Source organism: Hippocampus bargibanti, linkage group LG04 (genome assembly GCF_051943395.1).
Source record: "Hippocampus bargibanti isolate YZ-2025 linkage group LG04, ASM5194339v1, whole genome shotgun sequence".
NCBI classification, from domain to species: Eukaryota; Metazoa; Chordata; class Actinopteri; order Syngnathiformes; family Syngnathidae; genus Hippocampus; species Hippocampus bargibanti.
Window position 1 is genome coordinate 31,147,721 of NC_142737.1, and position 13,716 is coordinate 31,161,436.

General features: G+C 40.4%; 1 protein-coding gene across 4 annotated transcripts in view; it reads left to right on the forward strand.

Moving 5' to 3' along the window:
- Positions 1 to 13,716, forward strand: part of pdzd2 (PDZ domain containing 2) — a 107,553-nt gene that overhangs the window by 74,600 nt on the left and 19,237 nt on the right. The window contains exons 14-15 of one of the 4 annotated variants that reach the window (XM_088995113.1): positions 12,078 to 12,195; positions 12,698 to 12,830. In XM_088995113.1, the coding sequence (XP_088851239.1) occupies positions 12,078 to 12,195; positions 12,698 to 12,830 (251 nt within the window). Of the gene's footprint in view, positions 1 to 658; positions 3,309 to 12,077; positions 12,196 to 12,697; positions 12,831 to 13,716 lie in introns of those variants that run through there. The other 3 variants (XM_088995116.1, XM_088995115.1, XM_088995114.1) reach the window with 3 other exon arrangements.

A 13,716-nucleotide genomic window follows, 5' to 3' on the forward strand; every position in this document is an offset into this window, starting at 1 on the left:
TCATTAAAGAGAATTAAAATCCATACTACGAACTATGAGTAAATTTCCTGCGGTGTTTACCCAATTCGGTGGTTGACAAGAAGCGAGAGCTGTGACTAACTTCTTAACCATGATAACTTTCCAGCTCCTAATGCCATGTGACTCCAACAGTTCCAGGTCGAGAATAATAATGGGTTTATTTTGATCGTTCGTCCATGATTCATTGCTTCTACGGGCGTTGATGGCAGAGGATGGTTAAATCATCAGGAAGCCAGGTGTTGAACAGAAAGTTGGTTTAATCTTGAGGAGAGCGGAGACATCGTAGTGTTGGCGAAGGAGGGAGCATGGAGAGAGAGAGAGAGCGATAGATGGAATGGGAGAGCATTTATATGGCGCACAGGGTGTGACGCGATGGGATGTGACGTAATGAAGATGCGAGATCGTGTAAGGGAAGGCAAGATATGACGTATCAGGAAGTCCAAAACGTAAACAAAGATTAGAAAGCGATGTTTAGAGATGTTTGTATAGCGAATTACCCCAACATCTCCCCCCTGACGAACATAGCTAACATGTGGAGCTGAACAGAAAGAAGAAAGAAAAAAGAGAAAAGACAATCACAAAATAGAACAATCACAATGGAAACAATTTCAAATTAAAGTCATGTATTTCGCTACAACAGTCAAATCTTCATGGCATCCTGGATGGTGATCACCAGGACGACGAGGAGGAATGAAATTGTTTGTAGCATTTGTCGCAAACAAGCCCCAGGGTGTGATATGGATGAGCTGGTGACTGGGAAAGAGGGTGTGATCTGTCGGCTCCAGTGACGTGCATCGGGAATCTTCTTGAGGAACGATGTCCTCGCGAATCCAGATGATGCTTGTGGCTGCTAAGACGGCTAGCAGCTCCGCGACCGGTCCATCCCACGTTGGTGTGGTCCACGTCGTTCCCTTCAGACAGCAGCTCCGTCCTGTGGAGAAGAAAAGAATACTTGTGCCAGATCACATTTCGAAAGGATTGTTTCATTCTACATTCTGTCTCATCGTTTAGGCTCTGCAATGCATTCTCTCACAGAAATGGCAGTAAATCATTGTTAGATGTTAGTTGGTTAGTACATTGTTAGTGGTTAGTGAGTCTGCATTTCTGGAGGGCACCACTTTCTTGGGGAATGAAGTTGCAGCCAACATCACTCATTACCAAAAGTGAAAATTTTGGTAATGATGATCTGAGTCACTCCCCCCTGTTGAGCCATGAAAAGGCTCAATTTGCCAACTGGGAACGTGTTTGCGTGAAAATCCATCTTTGACATTGCACAGATTATCAATTTGTATAAAACCATTTGTCAATCACTGTTCCTAAATTTAGGAGGCTAAATTACGGCATGTCTCTCAACACCCGCATGGGAACCAATTCATGTGGCGTGTACCACGAAATTGTTGTATGTTGAGCACAGCTTCTCCTGCTGTTACTCCTCTGCTGGCACCCAAGCAAATCATATCTGCAAATGTTTTGTGGGGTAGACATTTGCATGTCTCCACATTGTTTGGGTGGAGGACAGCCTTCCACAATTCTTTAGCACAAGTTGACATGGTCAGCAACATTATGGCAATCTGCGTATATGGTCATCATACTCGCCTTTTGTCATTCAGTTGGAGGGCACCAGTTGACAGTCAGTTTCGCTTCTGCATAGGACATCCATCCGCGCAACCCAGCTTCATCTCCGTTCACCCTGGCACGGATGCAGCAGGAGTTCTCCCCTTCTAAAGAACCTCCTCCCAATTTTGAAAGAAGCTGGTTAGCGTAGAAGTCCTATACAATATAATATCTGATTCCGCCTGAATCTCTGACTGACATCGGCCCCCACTCAACTTGTCCGTCAATTTCCTTCTTAATGGCAAGAAATTCCTTTAATGTGCACTGCAGTCAATTACTTTAATGTGCACTGCATTCAATTCATAATAATAATAATAATTCGTAATCAAATTAATCTCAACAGGTTACCCTGCCATTTTAGTCGTAACCATAAACTACTTTTAACTGACAAATGTCATCACTGTACGCAAAGGCAGCCAGAAGATAATTTAGTATTTGCGGCTGTCTTAATCACGTTGGATTTCAGCCATCGCATCACCAATGTTGAAGATTTTTCGTTCGATCAAGCCTAATGGTCACAATTCGTTGCTCGCTAGATGGTTGGATGAGAAATATTTGCAAAAAATAAAAAATGTCATGCATTTGAATAAATGCCAAACACTATACTTTTGGAAAATTAAAACCATTATCAATAGGGGCTTTGTCATCGATCCCAAATCATTAATTGGGTATGCCAAACTCCAGATGTGTAAGTGAATTACACCAGCCGTTGCGGCTTCCCTTTGTCGGATCTCCTACGGCAATTGAAACGGATTAAATTCTGTTTCCAAAAACATCAAGAATCAAAATGCAGAATCAAAATGCTACAACTGTGATTCAGCAGCGTCTGCGCCTAGAACAGACATGGGCATACTACGTCCCGCGGGCCACATACGGCCCGTTCGGTTTTTCAATCCGGCCCGCCGAACTTGTCCAAATTATCGTAAAAACAGTGTCAGATAGTCTAAAAATGTTAGCGGACAAGTCAGACAACTCTGAAAAGTTGCCTGCCATAAAGAAAGACGAGAAATTGCAAAAAAAAAACATCATCGCATAGTATATAGGTTTTTCTTAAATTAAGGCGTTACCTACCACAAACGCTACGTTGCTTAATTTACGGAAAATATCGGTGGCCGAAGGTTTTATTGCAGGTGTCTTTTGCCATCTTTGTGCACAATGCGTTGTTTGCGTTGCGTTGTCTCCTACGGGCCACTGAGCGCCTTTCATAACTTTCAAGTACACTTTACAGTCACGGTTTAATGTAAATTTACTTTTTATAGCGACACAAATTTTGTTAGCTTCTTTTGAATCTTTCTTCTGGGGCTAAGGTTTTGTGCATCAACTTTGGAAAATGATATGCAAACGCACGACTTTGCTTCGGACTTTCCCAAGCGTTCTTGGGAAAGTCCGAAGCAGGAAGCAAGCTTCTGATTGGCTGCTGTGCCGAGTATGCAAATTTCAACTGTAGGTAGCCTATGTTTGTGTGCTTGGCAACGATACACGTGTACTGTTTGCGCATGAAGGCGAGCGAGGGCGTCCGTGGCGAGTTTGTCGAGTGCGCGGTCAGGACAATCCATCCATGATTTTGCGGAGTTCAACACAAGTAGATATTATTGAGCTTGAGTATTTCGTTGTGTAACAAAATGTATTGAATGTTGAATGTGATTCCTTTTTTCAATAAATGTTGATTTCTTTAACTTTCCACTTTCGATTGAAACTTATTAAAAACAGACGCAATCTTGATAAATCACAATGCGTATGTTATTTTAATCTATTTACATTTCCTCCTCCCAGTATCTACAAAATAGTATGTAAATGCCATATCTTGCATATTCCTTGAGACAAATTTATGAACCGATAAGGGCTTTTTTCACATTTGAAAGAGTGTTAATAAATCAATCAAAAAACATCCCTTTCATCCCTTTGCTGATGTGAAATGTAAATTTCTCCACTGCGAGACCAATAAAGGCAAATCCAATCCAAATTGGGTTGTAGTGTTCTTACTGTGCTATGAGGTTTGCACACACTAGATTTAAAGGACAACCGACATCACTTTTTTTGTTTCCTAACTGACATCAGAAAAATGTTTTATAGTATCTAAAATACCCAAAACATGCAGTATGATATTTTTAGTCAAATGAAAAACACCTATAAAAATGACTTAAAAAAAATCGAAACCGGATGTGGCCAGTTTCAGAAGGCCCCGCCCCCTTGTTCGTGGTGTCACGCCAAGACGTCTTGCCTTGCTCGTGAATCAAAACAGTGGCTTCAGATTCAGAGAAGATGCTTTCTTGTTACTCATCCAGTTATGAATATGATAGAAATAGTTCTGAACAGGAAAGCATACATGTCGATTAAAGAATTTATTCTGTGTCATTTTGAGGCATCAGGGGGGGGGGGGTGAATGTCACACCCAAAAAAGGCAGAAGATGGCGACGATCTTCCGTGTGGAAATGGCTCAACATTTTTGTCACAACACACAAGGATTCACCATCGCGTTATTTATGTGTTTTCCTTCTAATTTTGCCATCAACACGGATCAACACGAAGTTTTCAGACCAAATAAAGTACCGCAAAATACATTGCGTGATCAAAGGACTGCTACAGTGTGTCCTTTCTCGGTCAGGGGCGTTCCTTCAGTGACGTGACGGGAGGACTCGTCACCAATTCAAAAACAAGTCTTCCGGAATATTCAGCGCGAGTCTTAAAACGTAATATATAGCTATATGCGGTGGAATCTTTGTAAAATACACTAAATAGAAGTCATTTGAAGCGATTTGACAAATTATGGACACAACTTGTCCGGAGACGTCGGTTGTCCTTTAATGCTTTAGTATATCCGGCCCAAACATTCCCTCCAAATGCTCCTGGCCCGGCCCCTCTGTCAAATTTTAGAGCCCATTGTGGCCCGCGAGTCAAAAAGTTTGCCCACCCCTGGCCTAGAAAATCACATGATGGGTGGATGCAAATGGCTTGTGCATCTCACAGTTCATCAATTTGTCCTGCAAATTGAACAATTTCTTAACCACCATCCCAGCTCTGGTTGCAAATTGGTGCGGTCCACATCATCTGCATAAAAGCATAATGGAAAAAAATGTTATTCATCAATTTTTGCAATTCAATCTTGTCCTCTTCAAATTAATTTCTCCGCTTAGAAACTAATAAAGGTGATTCCAATCAAATCCAATATATATATCGTATATATGAATCAAATAATCTGTTCAGTGACTTCAGGGGGATGACAATTGTCAGGTCAAAACAAGTGTAATGATCATGTCACAATCATTATTTCAATAAACCTATAAACTCTTCTCTTATGAAAAGTTCCACGATATCAACTGGTGAATCTATTTTAAGTAATTAATCACCAGCGAATCAAGCATGTACCTTGCGAATCAATCATGTTCCTGTCATTTAGCCTAATTTCCTGACTATTTCATTTACGTTTTCCAATTGAACTGTCATTTACTAGAGGTCAACACAGTGGAATGTGGTCGGGGACCCAGAATTGCCTCTGGGTGTTAAACCCCTCTGTGAAGTTCTGTGCTGAAAAAAACCCTTGATAAGAAACATCGTAAATAACTCTGGCTTCTTTCAAATGGCTTACAAGCCATATACAAAACAAAGTTTAGCTCAATCTAACAAAACTAATCCTATAATTTTATAAATTCACTCTTTGACTCTGTCATTTCATACAATTTCCATTTCATTTTGCATTCGCCCGAATCAGGATTTCTAAATTATTTGTCCCAATCACAGACAAAAATATTGGAATCCTGACTTGAAGGTGATCAATTCTCTTAGTGAAAACACTTTATCCAATCTAACAAAAATACTTTGCTTTTGCCTTCAAATTCACTCAAGTTCGGCTTCTGTTTTGATCTGGAATTTGTTTGTTGGCTTATTTATTTGTTCACTCAGTCTAATTTGCCGGCCTATTTAATTTAGTTTCTGTTTCAAGTGGACGGTATTCATCAAAGAGCTATGGGGAAAAAAAACAGTGTTATGTCATTCATGACTACTTCAAGCTGGCATGGCTGGACAGGTGGACTGCTGCACAGCCAGCGACATGCGAAGGAGGAGGACATGCACTCCTGAGTGCTTCCTTTCATTAGGACTGCTGAACACCAAATGAGCCCTGAATACATGTGAGCAACTGCAAGATAATGTCTAATCGTCTCTGCTTGATCTGAGACCAGATAAGATCTACAATGACTAAAAGAAAAGGCAGGGCTACAGATGCTAACACCAAAGCTAACGTCAGCCCTGTACCCCTTAATGCTGCTACTACAGGATGTGAAAGTGAAAATACTGTTTCTTTGCCTTCTGTATGTCGTCCAAAAGAAAGTCACGCCATGATTGTTGCAAATATGCACGATTACCTGGGGGGTGAACCTACTGTGGCTTCCAATGAGAATGTGGTGGGAGATTCGTTCCCTCCGCTTCCACTCTCTCCTGCGGCTACCTCTACCACAGTTTCCTCCCCTACTTCACCAGCAGCCAAAATAGCTCGCAATATCCGAGGTCCACTTCCCCAAGACCTCATGGCAATTCTGCTCGCTGAATTTCAGTCTCTGCGGCAACTAATAAACACAAGAGCTGATGCCCTAGAGGCTATGATTAAGATGAACTTAGTGGCTATTGCAAAAGTACAAGCAGAGATAAAGAAAATACAAAACAAATAAATGGCTTGAAAGTTTCTCTGTACCAAATGCATGCAGAAACGGTTGCAATAAAGGATAGATTGGGAAAACTGGAGTCTTACCCACGCAGTTTAAACAAAGACATGATAAACCACATTTCCAAGTGGGAGACCTATCGACGTTGGAATCTTATCCTCCATGGATTGGAAGAAAACAACCAGCAGAATGTCCGCCAGGAGACCATACAAGTACTTCAGGGTGTGCTGCCTGAGGCCAGATCCCTGGTGTGGTGGACACCATTCATCGCCTCGGCCCGAGACGCCCAGACAGCTCCAGGAGTCGCCCTATAATGATCCAGTTTGCCTTCAGGATCCAAAAAGAAGCCATCTGGGCAACAGCGAAAGCGGGTAACTCCTTCCTCCAGGCTGAAGGTCTTCGGCTGTCCCTTGACTTCCCACCAGAGGTACGTGAGAGGAGGCGTCTGTTGTGGCCCCAAGTGGACAATGCCAGAAAGGAACATAAGCAGGCCCATTTTGTGGGATGGGGTTGAGATCTTCCCTCCCTGATATTTAAGAGGTTCTGACTGACTTAACCTCCAAGTATCCTCCAGTACCTGTAAATAATTTTTGACTTACCAGGTTGTTAAGCTAATAGTATTAAACGAATAATAAATAAATAAATAATAAAGCAGTTGCTCTCGAAATATAAATTGAATATTCTACACGTTATGATACGCATCATACATTATGGTCTTATTATGTTTAAATGTACTAATTTTGGTTATTCAGCAGTCCTTAGTCTAGACTGGATTACTGGTTGATATCTAAAACAATCTCTGCGGACCTCGTTGAAGTAGACTACCACCCAGCACCACTGTCTGATCATAAAATAATCACACTTAAGGTAACCTTGACACCAGTTATGAATATTCCAAAGGCTTTATGTTGGAAGCTGAACAATAGTTTGTTAGCCCATGATGAGGTAAAAGAAAATATAAACAGGTTAATAAAGTCTCATTGGGACACAGCCCTTCTTCAAAACTCTTTCAGCCTCCAATGGGAACGTCTAAAATATGAAATTGGTAAATATATGAGGAAATATAGCAGCAATTTAGCGAAACACAGAGGAGCGGGAGAGGACAATTTATGTGCTCAAATAATGTCTTTTTCCACGCCAAGTTAGCAGACTACCAAAATAAACTTGATGGTATATATTGACGAAAAGCAGAGGGTGCTTTTATCAGATCCAGGAGGCGTTGGCTGGAAGAAGGGGAAAAATGCTCATCGTACTTCTTTAACTTGGACAAATCTAAATCTAAAAAACAAACCATTGACACATTAAAAATTGATAACAAAATTGTTTCAGATTACCACAAAATCTCCTCTTTCTGCTCAAAATTCTATGGTAACCTATATACTTCCAACCATATGCAAGCAGAGCCAGTGTCAATTTTACAATCCATTACGTCCAATAAAACTATTAGCATTAATGGGAAAAAAACGATGTGATCAACCAATCAATGTAATTGAAGTGCAGGATGCAATTAAGCAGCTCAAGATGAATAAATCTCCTGGAAACGATGGGCTTACTTCAGAATTGTATAAAACCTTTTCTGACCCTTTGGCTCCTTTCCTGCTCAATGTTTTTTCTGAAAGTATCTCAAAAGGCTCCCTCCCCTGTTCACTCTCTCATTCCAAAACCAAAAAATGACACATCATCTCTTGAAAACTGGCGCCCTATCTGCCTATTAAATACAGACTATAAAATTTTAGCCTCCATCCTAGCAAACTGAATTAGAAAATCCTTACCGCATATAATTAGTTAAACACAGTCAGGCTTCTTGAGTAAAAGACACATTGCCAATAATGTTCGTCTTGTATTGGATATTCTTGATTATCAGGAACTTATTAACCACAATAGTTTTATTTTATTTCTCGATTTTTACAAAGCTTTTGACACTTTGGAACACCGTTTTATTTTTCAATCACTTAATAAATTTGGTTTTGGAAACTACTTTACTCAGGCTGTGAAGACACTGTACACCAACTGCAACTCCTCAATACTGCTAAAATATGGTACGTCCCCTCGCTTCAACGTCTCCCGTGGCATCCGTCCAGGTTGTCCCATTTCTCCCTATGTATTCTTACTTTCAGCACAAATCTTATCACTGGTGGTCACTGAAAGCGAGGTCCAAGGTATTGAAGTAGCGGGCAGGCAGGTTGTGATTAGCCAGGTGGCAGATGACACCACACTCTTCCTGAAAAATTCTGAGCAAATTCCAAAGGCCATAGCTCTGGTTAAAGAGTTTTCCAAAGTGTCAGGTCTTTCGCTTAATATAAATAAATGTGAGTTGTGAGCTGTGAAATCATGTAATAAGTCTATGCTATACAACATACCTGTTTAAAAAACAAGTGACGTACCTAGGTGTTGTCATAGCCAAAGACGACGAAGAGCGTTGTCATCTGAACCCCAATAATTGATAAAACGAAGAAGCGCTTTAATAACTGGTTACAAAGGGATCTATCATGAAACGGAAGAATACTGCTAGCAAAAAGTGAGGGAATCGCTCGGTTTGTATATCCTACAATGGCTTTAAATGTGGATCCAAGTGCATGTAAGACAATGGACAAAATAATGTATAACTTTGTATGGAAAAATAAAACTCATTATATAAGAAACTCTGTCATATCCAGGACGTTAAAGGAAGGAGGCCTATTTTTTTGGACTTTACTCCTCTAAACTATACGTTTAAGATTAACTGGCTGCGTAATTATCTGTGTAGCCCTGATGCAATCTGGAATTTCATTCCAAAATCCATGTTTTCCCAACTTGGTGGTCTGTCTTTCTTGCTGAAATGTAATTAGAAGGTTGAAAAATTGCCTGTTAACCTATCAAAATTCCATAAACAAGTTTTATTAGCCTGGTGCCTAATGTATAACCATTCTTTCTCTCCGCATTCATGTATGATCTGGAATAACTGTCATATTTTGTACAAAAACAAATCACTGTTTTTGTCGAGATGGATTGACTTGGGTATCATTTATGCAAAACAACTTTTTAACACAAACAATGTTTTAATGAACTATGCTGAGTTTCTCAATACGCATCAAATCCCTGTGACCCCTAAGGACTTTGCCATCGTTATGGATGCCATCCCAAGTGGTATCATAAGCCTGTTCAAGGGTCACTCCGCTACTCCCGACAGACCACCGCCAATTCCAGTGACAGAAACTGCCCTGGGGAAACTCTGTTTCTCATCAATTGCTCGAAATTGGAACCGTGCAATTCGACATTTGTTTCAAAAATCTTTTGTGACGGTCCCCTACGTTGTCCATCACTGGAGAACGTATGTCCCAAATATCCCATGGGAAAAGGTTTGAACCCTCCCATATAAATTTTTCATCACAAACAAACAAAGAGAAATAACCTACAAACTTTTGCACCGTTGCTATCCTGTTAAACATAAGATACGATCTTTACAGGATACATCTTGTACATTTTGTGAAGCTGAGCCTGAAACTGAAACTCACCTCTCTGGGCTTGTCCCGAAACTACTCGCTTCTGGAAACACTTTGTCAAATAGGTTCAATGTAAAATCACTTCTCCCTTCATATTTCATGACAAAGACATGCTGTTTGGATATTACAAGTTTTTCTTGCCAAACATCATATTCATAAATCTAAATTTTGTGGGAGGAAACCCCTATTTGTAATATTTCAAAATGAAAAGAAACTATATCAGAAAACAATTCAACCATCTGCCGACCCAAACGCTATCAAAACACATGATTTGTTGATGAAATATGCCATAGGATGATGTGCTTGCCGATTCATCTGGTGTTCCCCCACTCTCTTTTTTGTCAATTTCACTATGTTGTGCAGACTCAATGCAATGTTAAAACCCCTGGCACCCCCCCCCCTCTCTCTCTCTCGCTCTCTCTTCTATTTTTTTCTTCTCTCCTCTTTTTTCTTTTTGCATAATGATTATCTGTCAGGAACTCTTATTTCCTGTGCGATCAGGTACTGTCTCTTACGCGATTACGTCACCTAATGTATGTTACTGTCTCTTACGCGATTATGGGATTATGTCACCTAATGTATGTTGCCAACTATTTAGAAAATATTAAGTATGCAGGAAGATTTGATGAGACACACCTCTGATTTACTTCTAGAAGCTCCACGGGCTATGCAAAACCAATGGTTTTCTTTACTTTTGTTGTGTTTTGTTTGCAGTGTTGTTTGTTTGTTTCTATTACTTTGTATGTTTGCATGCCATTTGAATTAAAAAAATTGCTGGACAGGTTTCCCAATGACACAGGATATTCGTCTGCATGGCACCCCCGTCGAGTCCTCTTGTAATGATAAGGCGGCCTCTTGTCTTGTGAAAAAAAGAGAACTGGGCGGCAGAATTACATGCGGCAGGAACAATGTTTTTTTGCACAATACGTTTGTGAATGTGAACGCAACCCTTATTTATTTTATTTCCGTTTATCTACCTATTTGGCGAACTAATAAATTTACCGATCCTAGAATGCGTCTGTGAATTTGCCCCCACCCCTTTAGGGCAAGAAGAAGGAGGAGGAGTGGGCTGCCCTCTCTCTCTGGGCAACCACCCTCCCCCCTTCCCCCTCCCCCATCCCCCAAAGAATATACACAAGACACGGACAGACGGCTCCTGCAAACGCCCCCCCCCCCCCCCCCCTCAGCCGACCCCCCGCACACGAACTGTCCTCGGACAATGAAACTCCTTGTGAAGCCCCGCAGCAACGGCTAGTAGTGCTGTTAACGTGCTAGTGTTGATTAATGCATTAATGTTACGGAAAATCTACGATCTATTGCAGCTGCAATTAAACAAAAAACGAAAACATAATCGTCCGGCTCCAAATTAATAAATCAATTTTTCGCCAGCCCTCGCGCGTGGGTCTCGGTCTTAAGTCCTATCGTCCGCCGAGCACACGGAATCCGACTCTTAACCCGTACAAGCATTAAAGAGTTTAGCGTAGTAAGTCTACACCCACAGAGCTCGGCTGGAATTGGTCTACCTTACAACATTCAACTGCCCTCAAGCTCACCGATGCGCAGATTAACCGTAGTTGGAATTCTTTTTGCCTGAATAATTCCACAATACATTCACTCAACATGCTAGCGGTGCCACTCAAACAGCACACAATTGATGAGGAAAAAGGTAACATTATCGCAGAGAAAGCACCTCCAAGGGATCATTCCTTAAGATGGTAAAATAAGGCTACGTTCCTCATCAAGTGTTCAATGCTGATGAAGCCACTCCATTCATCAAGCAAGTAAAAAAAAAAACGACTTTATTATACAGTACAGTTTATTTCTTTAATTATAATACCATAGCACATTTATTATAGATAAAATAAGGTATATTTTGTGTCGTTTTAAGGATTAGAAAATTAAAAAGTAGAACATTATGTTTTATAGGGACCTGGGAACGGATTATTCTCATTTTAATGGTTTCCTATGGGGAATTTTTTTGGGGGATACACACTTTTTGCCTTACACACTCTGTCTGGGCAACCAATTAAGTTTATAAGCCAATGTATCACTGTGTATAAATAAAACAGTATATGTGCGTGTGCCCCCCCGCCCTTTTTCAGACTTTTTTTCTCATTTGTCATTCTCATCCCTGCATCTGTTTAAAATCACATTCACATTTTAGTTTAATCAGCTATTTTATTATTTATAATTTTATTTATAGTTTTATTGTTCCTGTGTTTATTGTGCCATTGTTCTTTTTGATTGTAAAGTGCCCTTGCAAGAATCAGACAGCATGTCTGATTTCCTCTTTTTTCTTACATAGAGCCTGGCGTTGGCCTGGGGATTGGAGTTTGTTTTCTTACTCCAGATAACTCTGCTCCTGGCATCTACATCCATAGCCTCGCTCTGGGTTCTGTTGCCAAGATGGATGGCAGGCTCAGGTAAAAGCAATAGTTTTCTCAAAAATAAAAATCAAATCGGAGACACGAGTCAAATGACATAACTTGAGTTTGACTATGTTTGCCAATTTTAGGACCTGACTCTGTGTTCATTAAACTCCACGGACTTATTGTTTGTTAGTTTCGAAACCAAACTGAATGGTGTTTGGGGATCCCAGCAAGGCAATCTCAAACAAACTGCAATGAAAAATATATCTTTTCAGAAAAACGTACTGACAAAGCACAAACAGAAATCACTAAACACAAGGAGCCAGGTCCAACGACTCTGACATAACAATTTCATGCGCTTCAGGTGGGACATATGCTTCCGTCAGTCATCAACAACAATTCCGTCAGTGCTTAATCTATCATTTTTCTCCGGCACTTGTCAACCGTTAGCAAAATAAATAATTATATATTTTGTGGCTATACGGATGTATCATTTTAGAACAATATAGTCATATTCATTCACTATTGTGTGACACCTATGCTTTCCTCACATAAGTCGGGGTGATCATATACTGGAGGTGGATTTGGTCAGTCTTCGTTTTGCTGCTCTCAGTGAAGCATACGCCATCCTCAGTGAATGTGGGCCTGGACCAGTGAGTCTCATTATTAGTCGCCACCCTAATCCCAAAGTAAGTGTTTTTTTTTTGTGTTTGTTTTACCATGTTTTTTTTTTTTTTTTTTTGCTGTCAAGTTAATATTGAACACAGCCCTTCTGCCAGTTTGCCACACCAGAGGCATTGACAGTAGAGTTGTTCCTTATTTGGATATGTTCTTTTTAAATATAACTCATCAAATCAGGAGATTCCAGGGTCACTTGTGCCTCCCACAGTTTTTTCAGGTTCCCCAACACTTTGTTTCAATCTAAAGGGGTGTGACAATTGACACTGGGGTGTTTAACTTCACAGATTTCTGCATGCGCTCGCTGACGAGTCGCGTTAAGCCTGTTAAAGCACGGGTCCTCAAACCTTTGCAGCATGTGAGCTACTTTTTAAATTACCAAGTCAAAATGGTCTAACCATTATATTTATTGAGAAATATATTGAAGATTCTTGCAACTTATGTTGATGTATAAGTGCATATGTTGCACAACACAACATAATAGTGTACATTTTTTTTTTGCCATTACCTCAGTTCACTCTGATAACGAGCAGACGAGACAAACACACTTAGAAAATGTCATCGTGAAAAAAAACTTATTTATATAACCATTTTTCTTGGTACAGTTCTCCCACTCATTTCACAGTCAAGAGGAAAAAATTGGGATCTAATGACTAGCTTGTTAGTTTTTCAATGCTCAGGTGCGTTGCTTGAGCACGCACAGTGTACCTAATGATGAGATATCATCTAACTGGTTGTCCGGTGTATCAATCTAGTGAAGGGATCAAAACCTCTCAATGTTATTTGTATAGCGACAGTTCATGACAATGTCACATCACTTCGATGTATTGACTACCCCTGCTGCAAAGTATTTTGGATTTTCCCAGCATGACTTGTCATTGGAAAAGGTGTGGAATG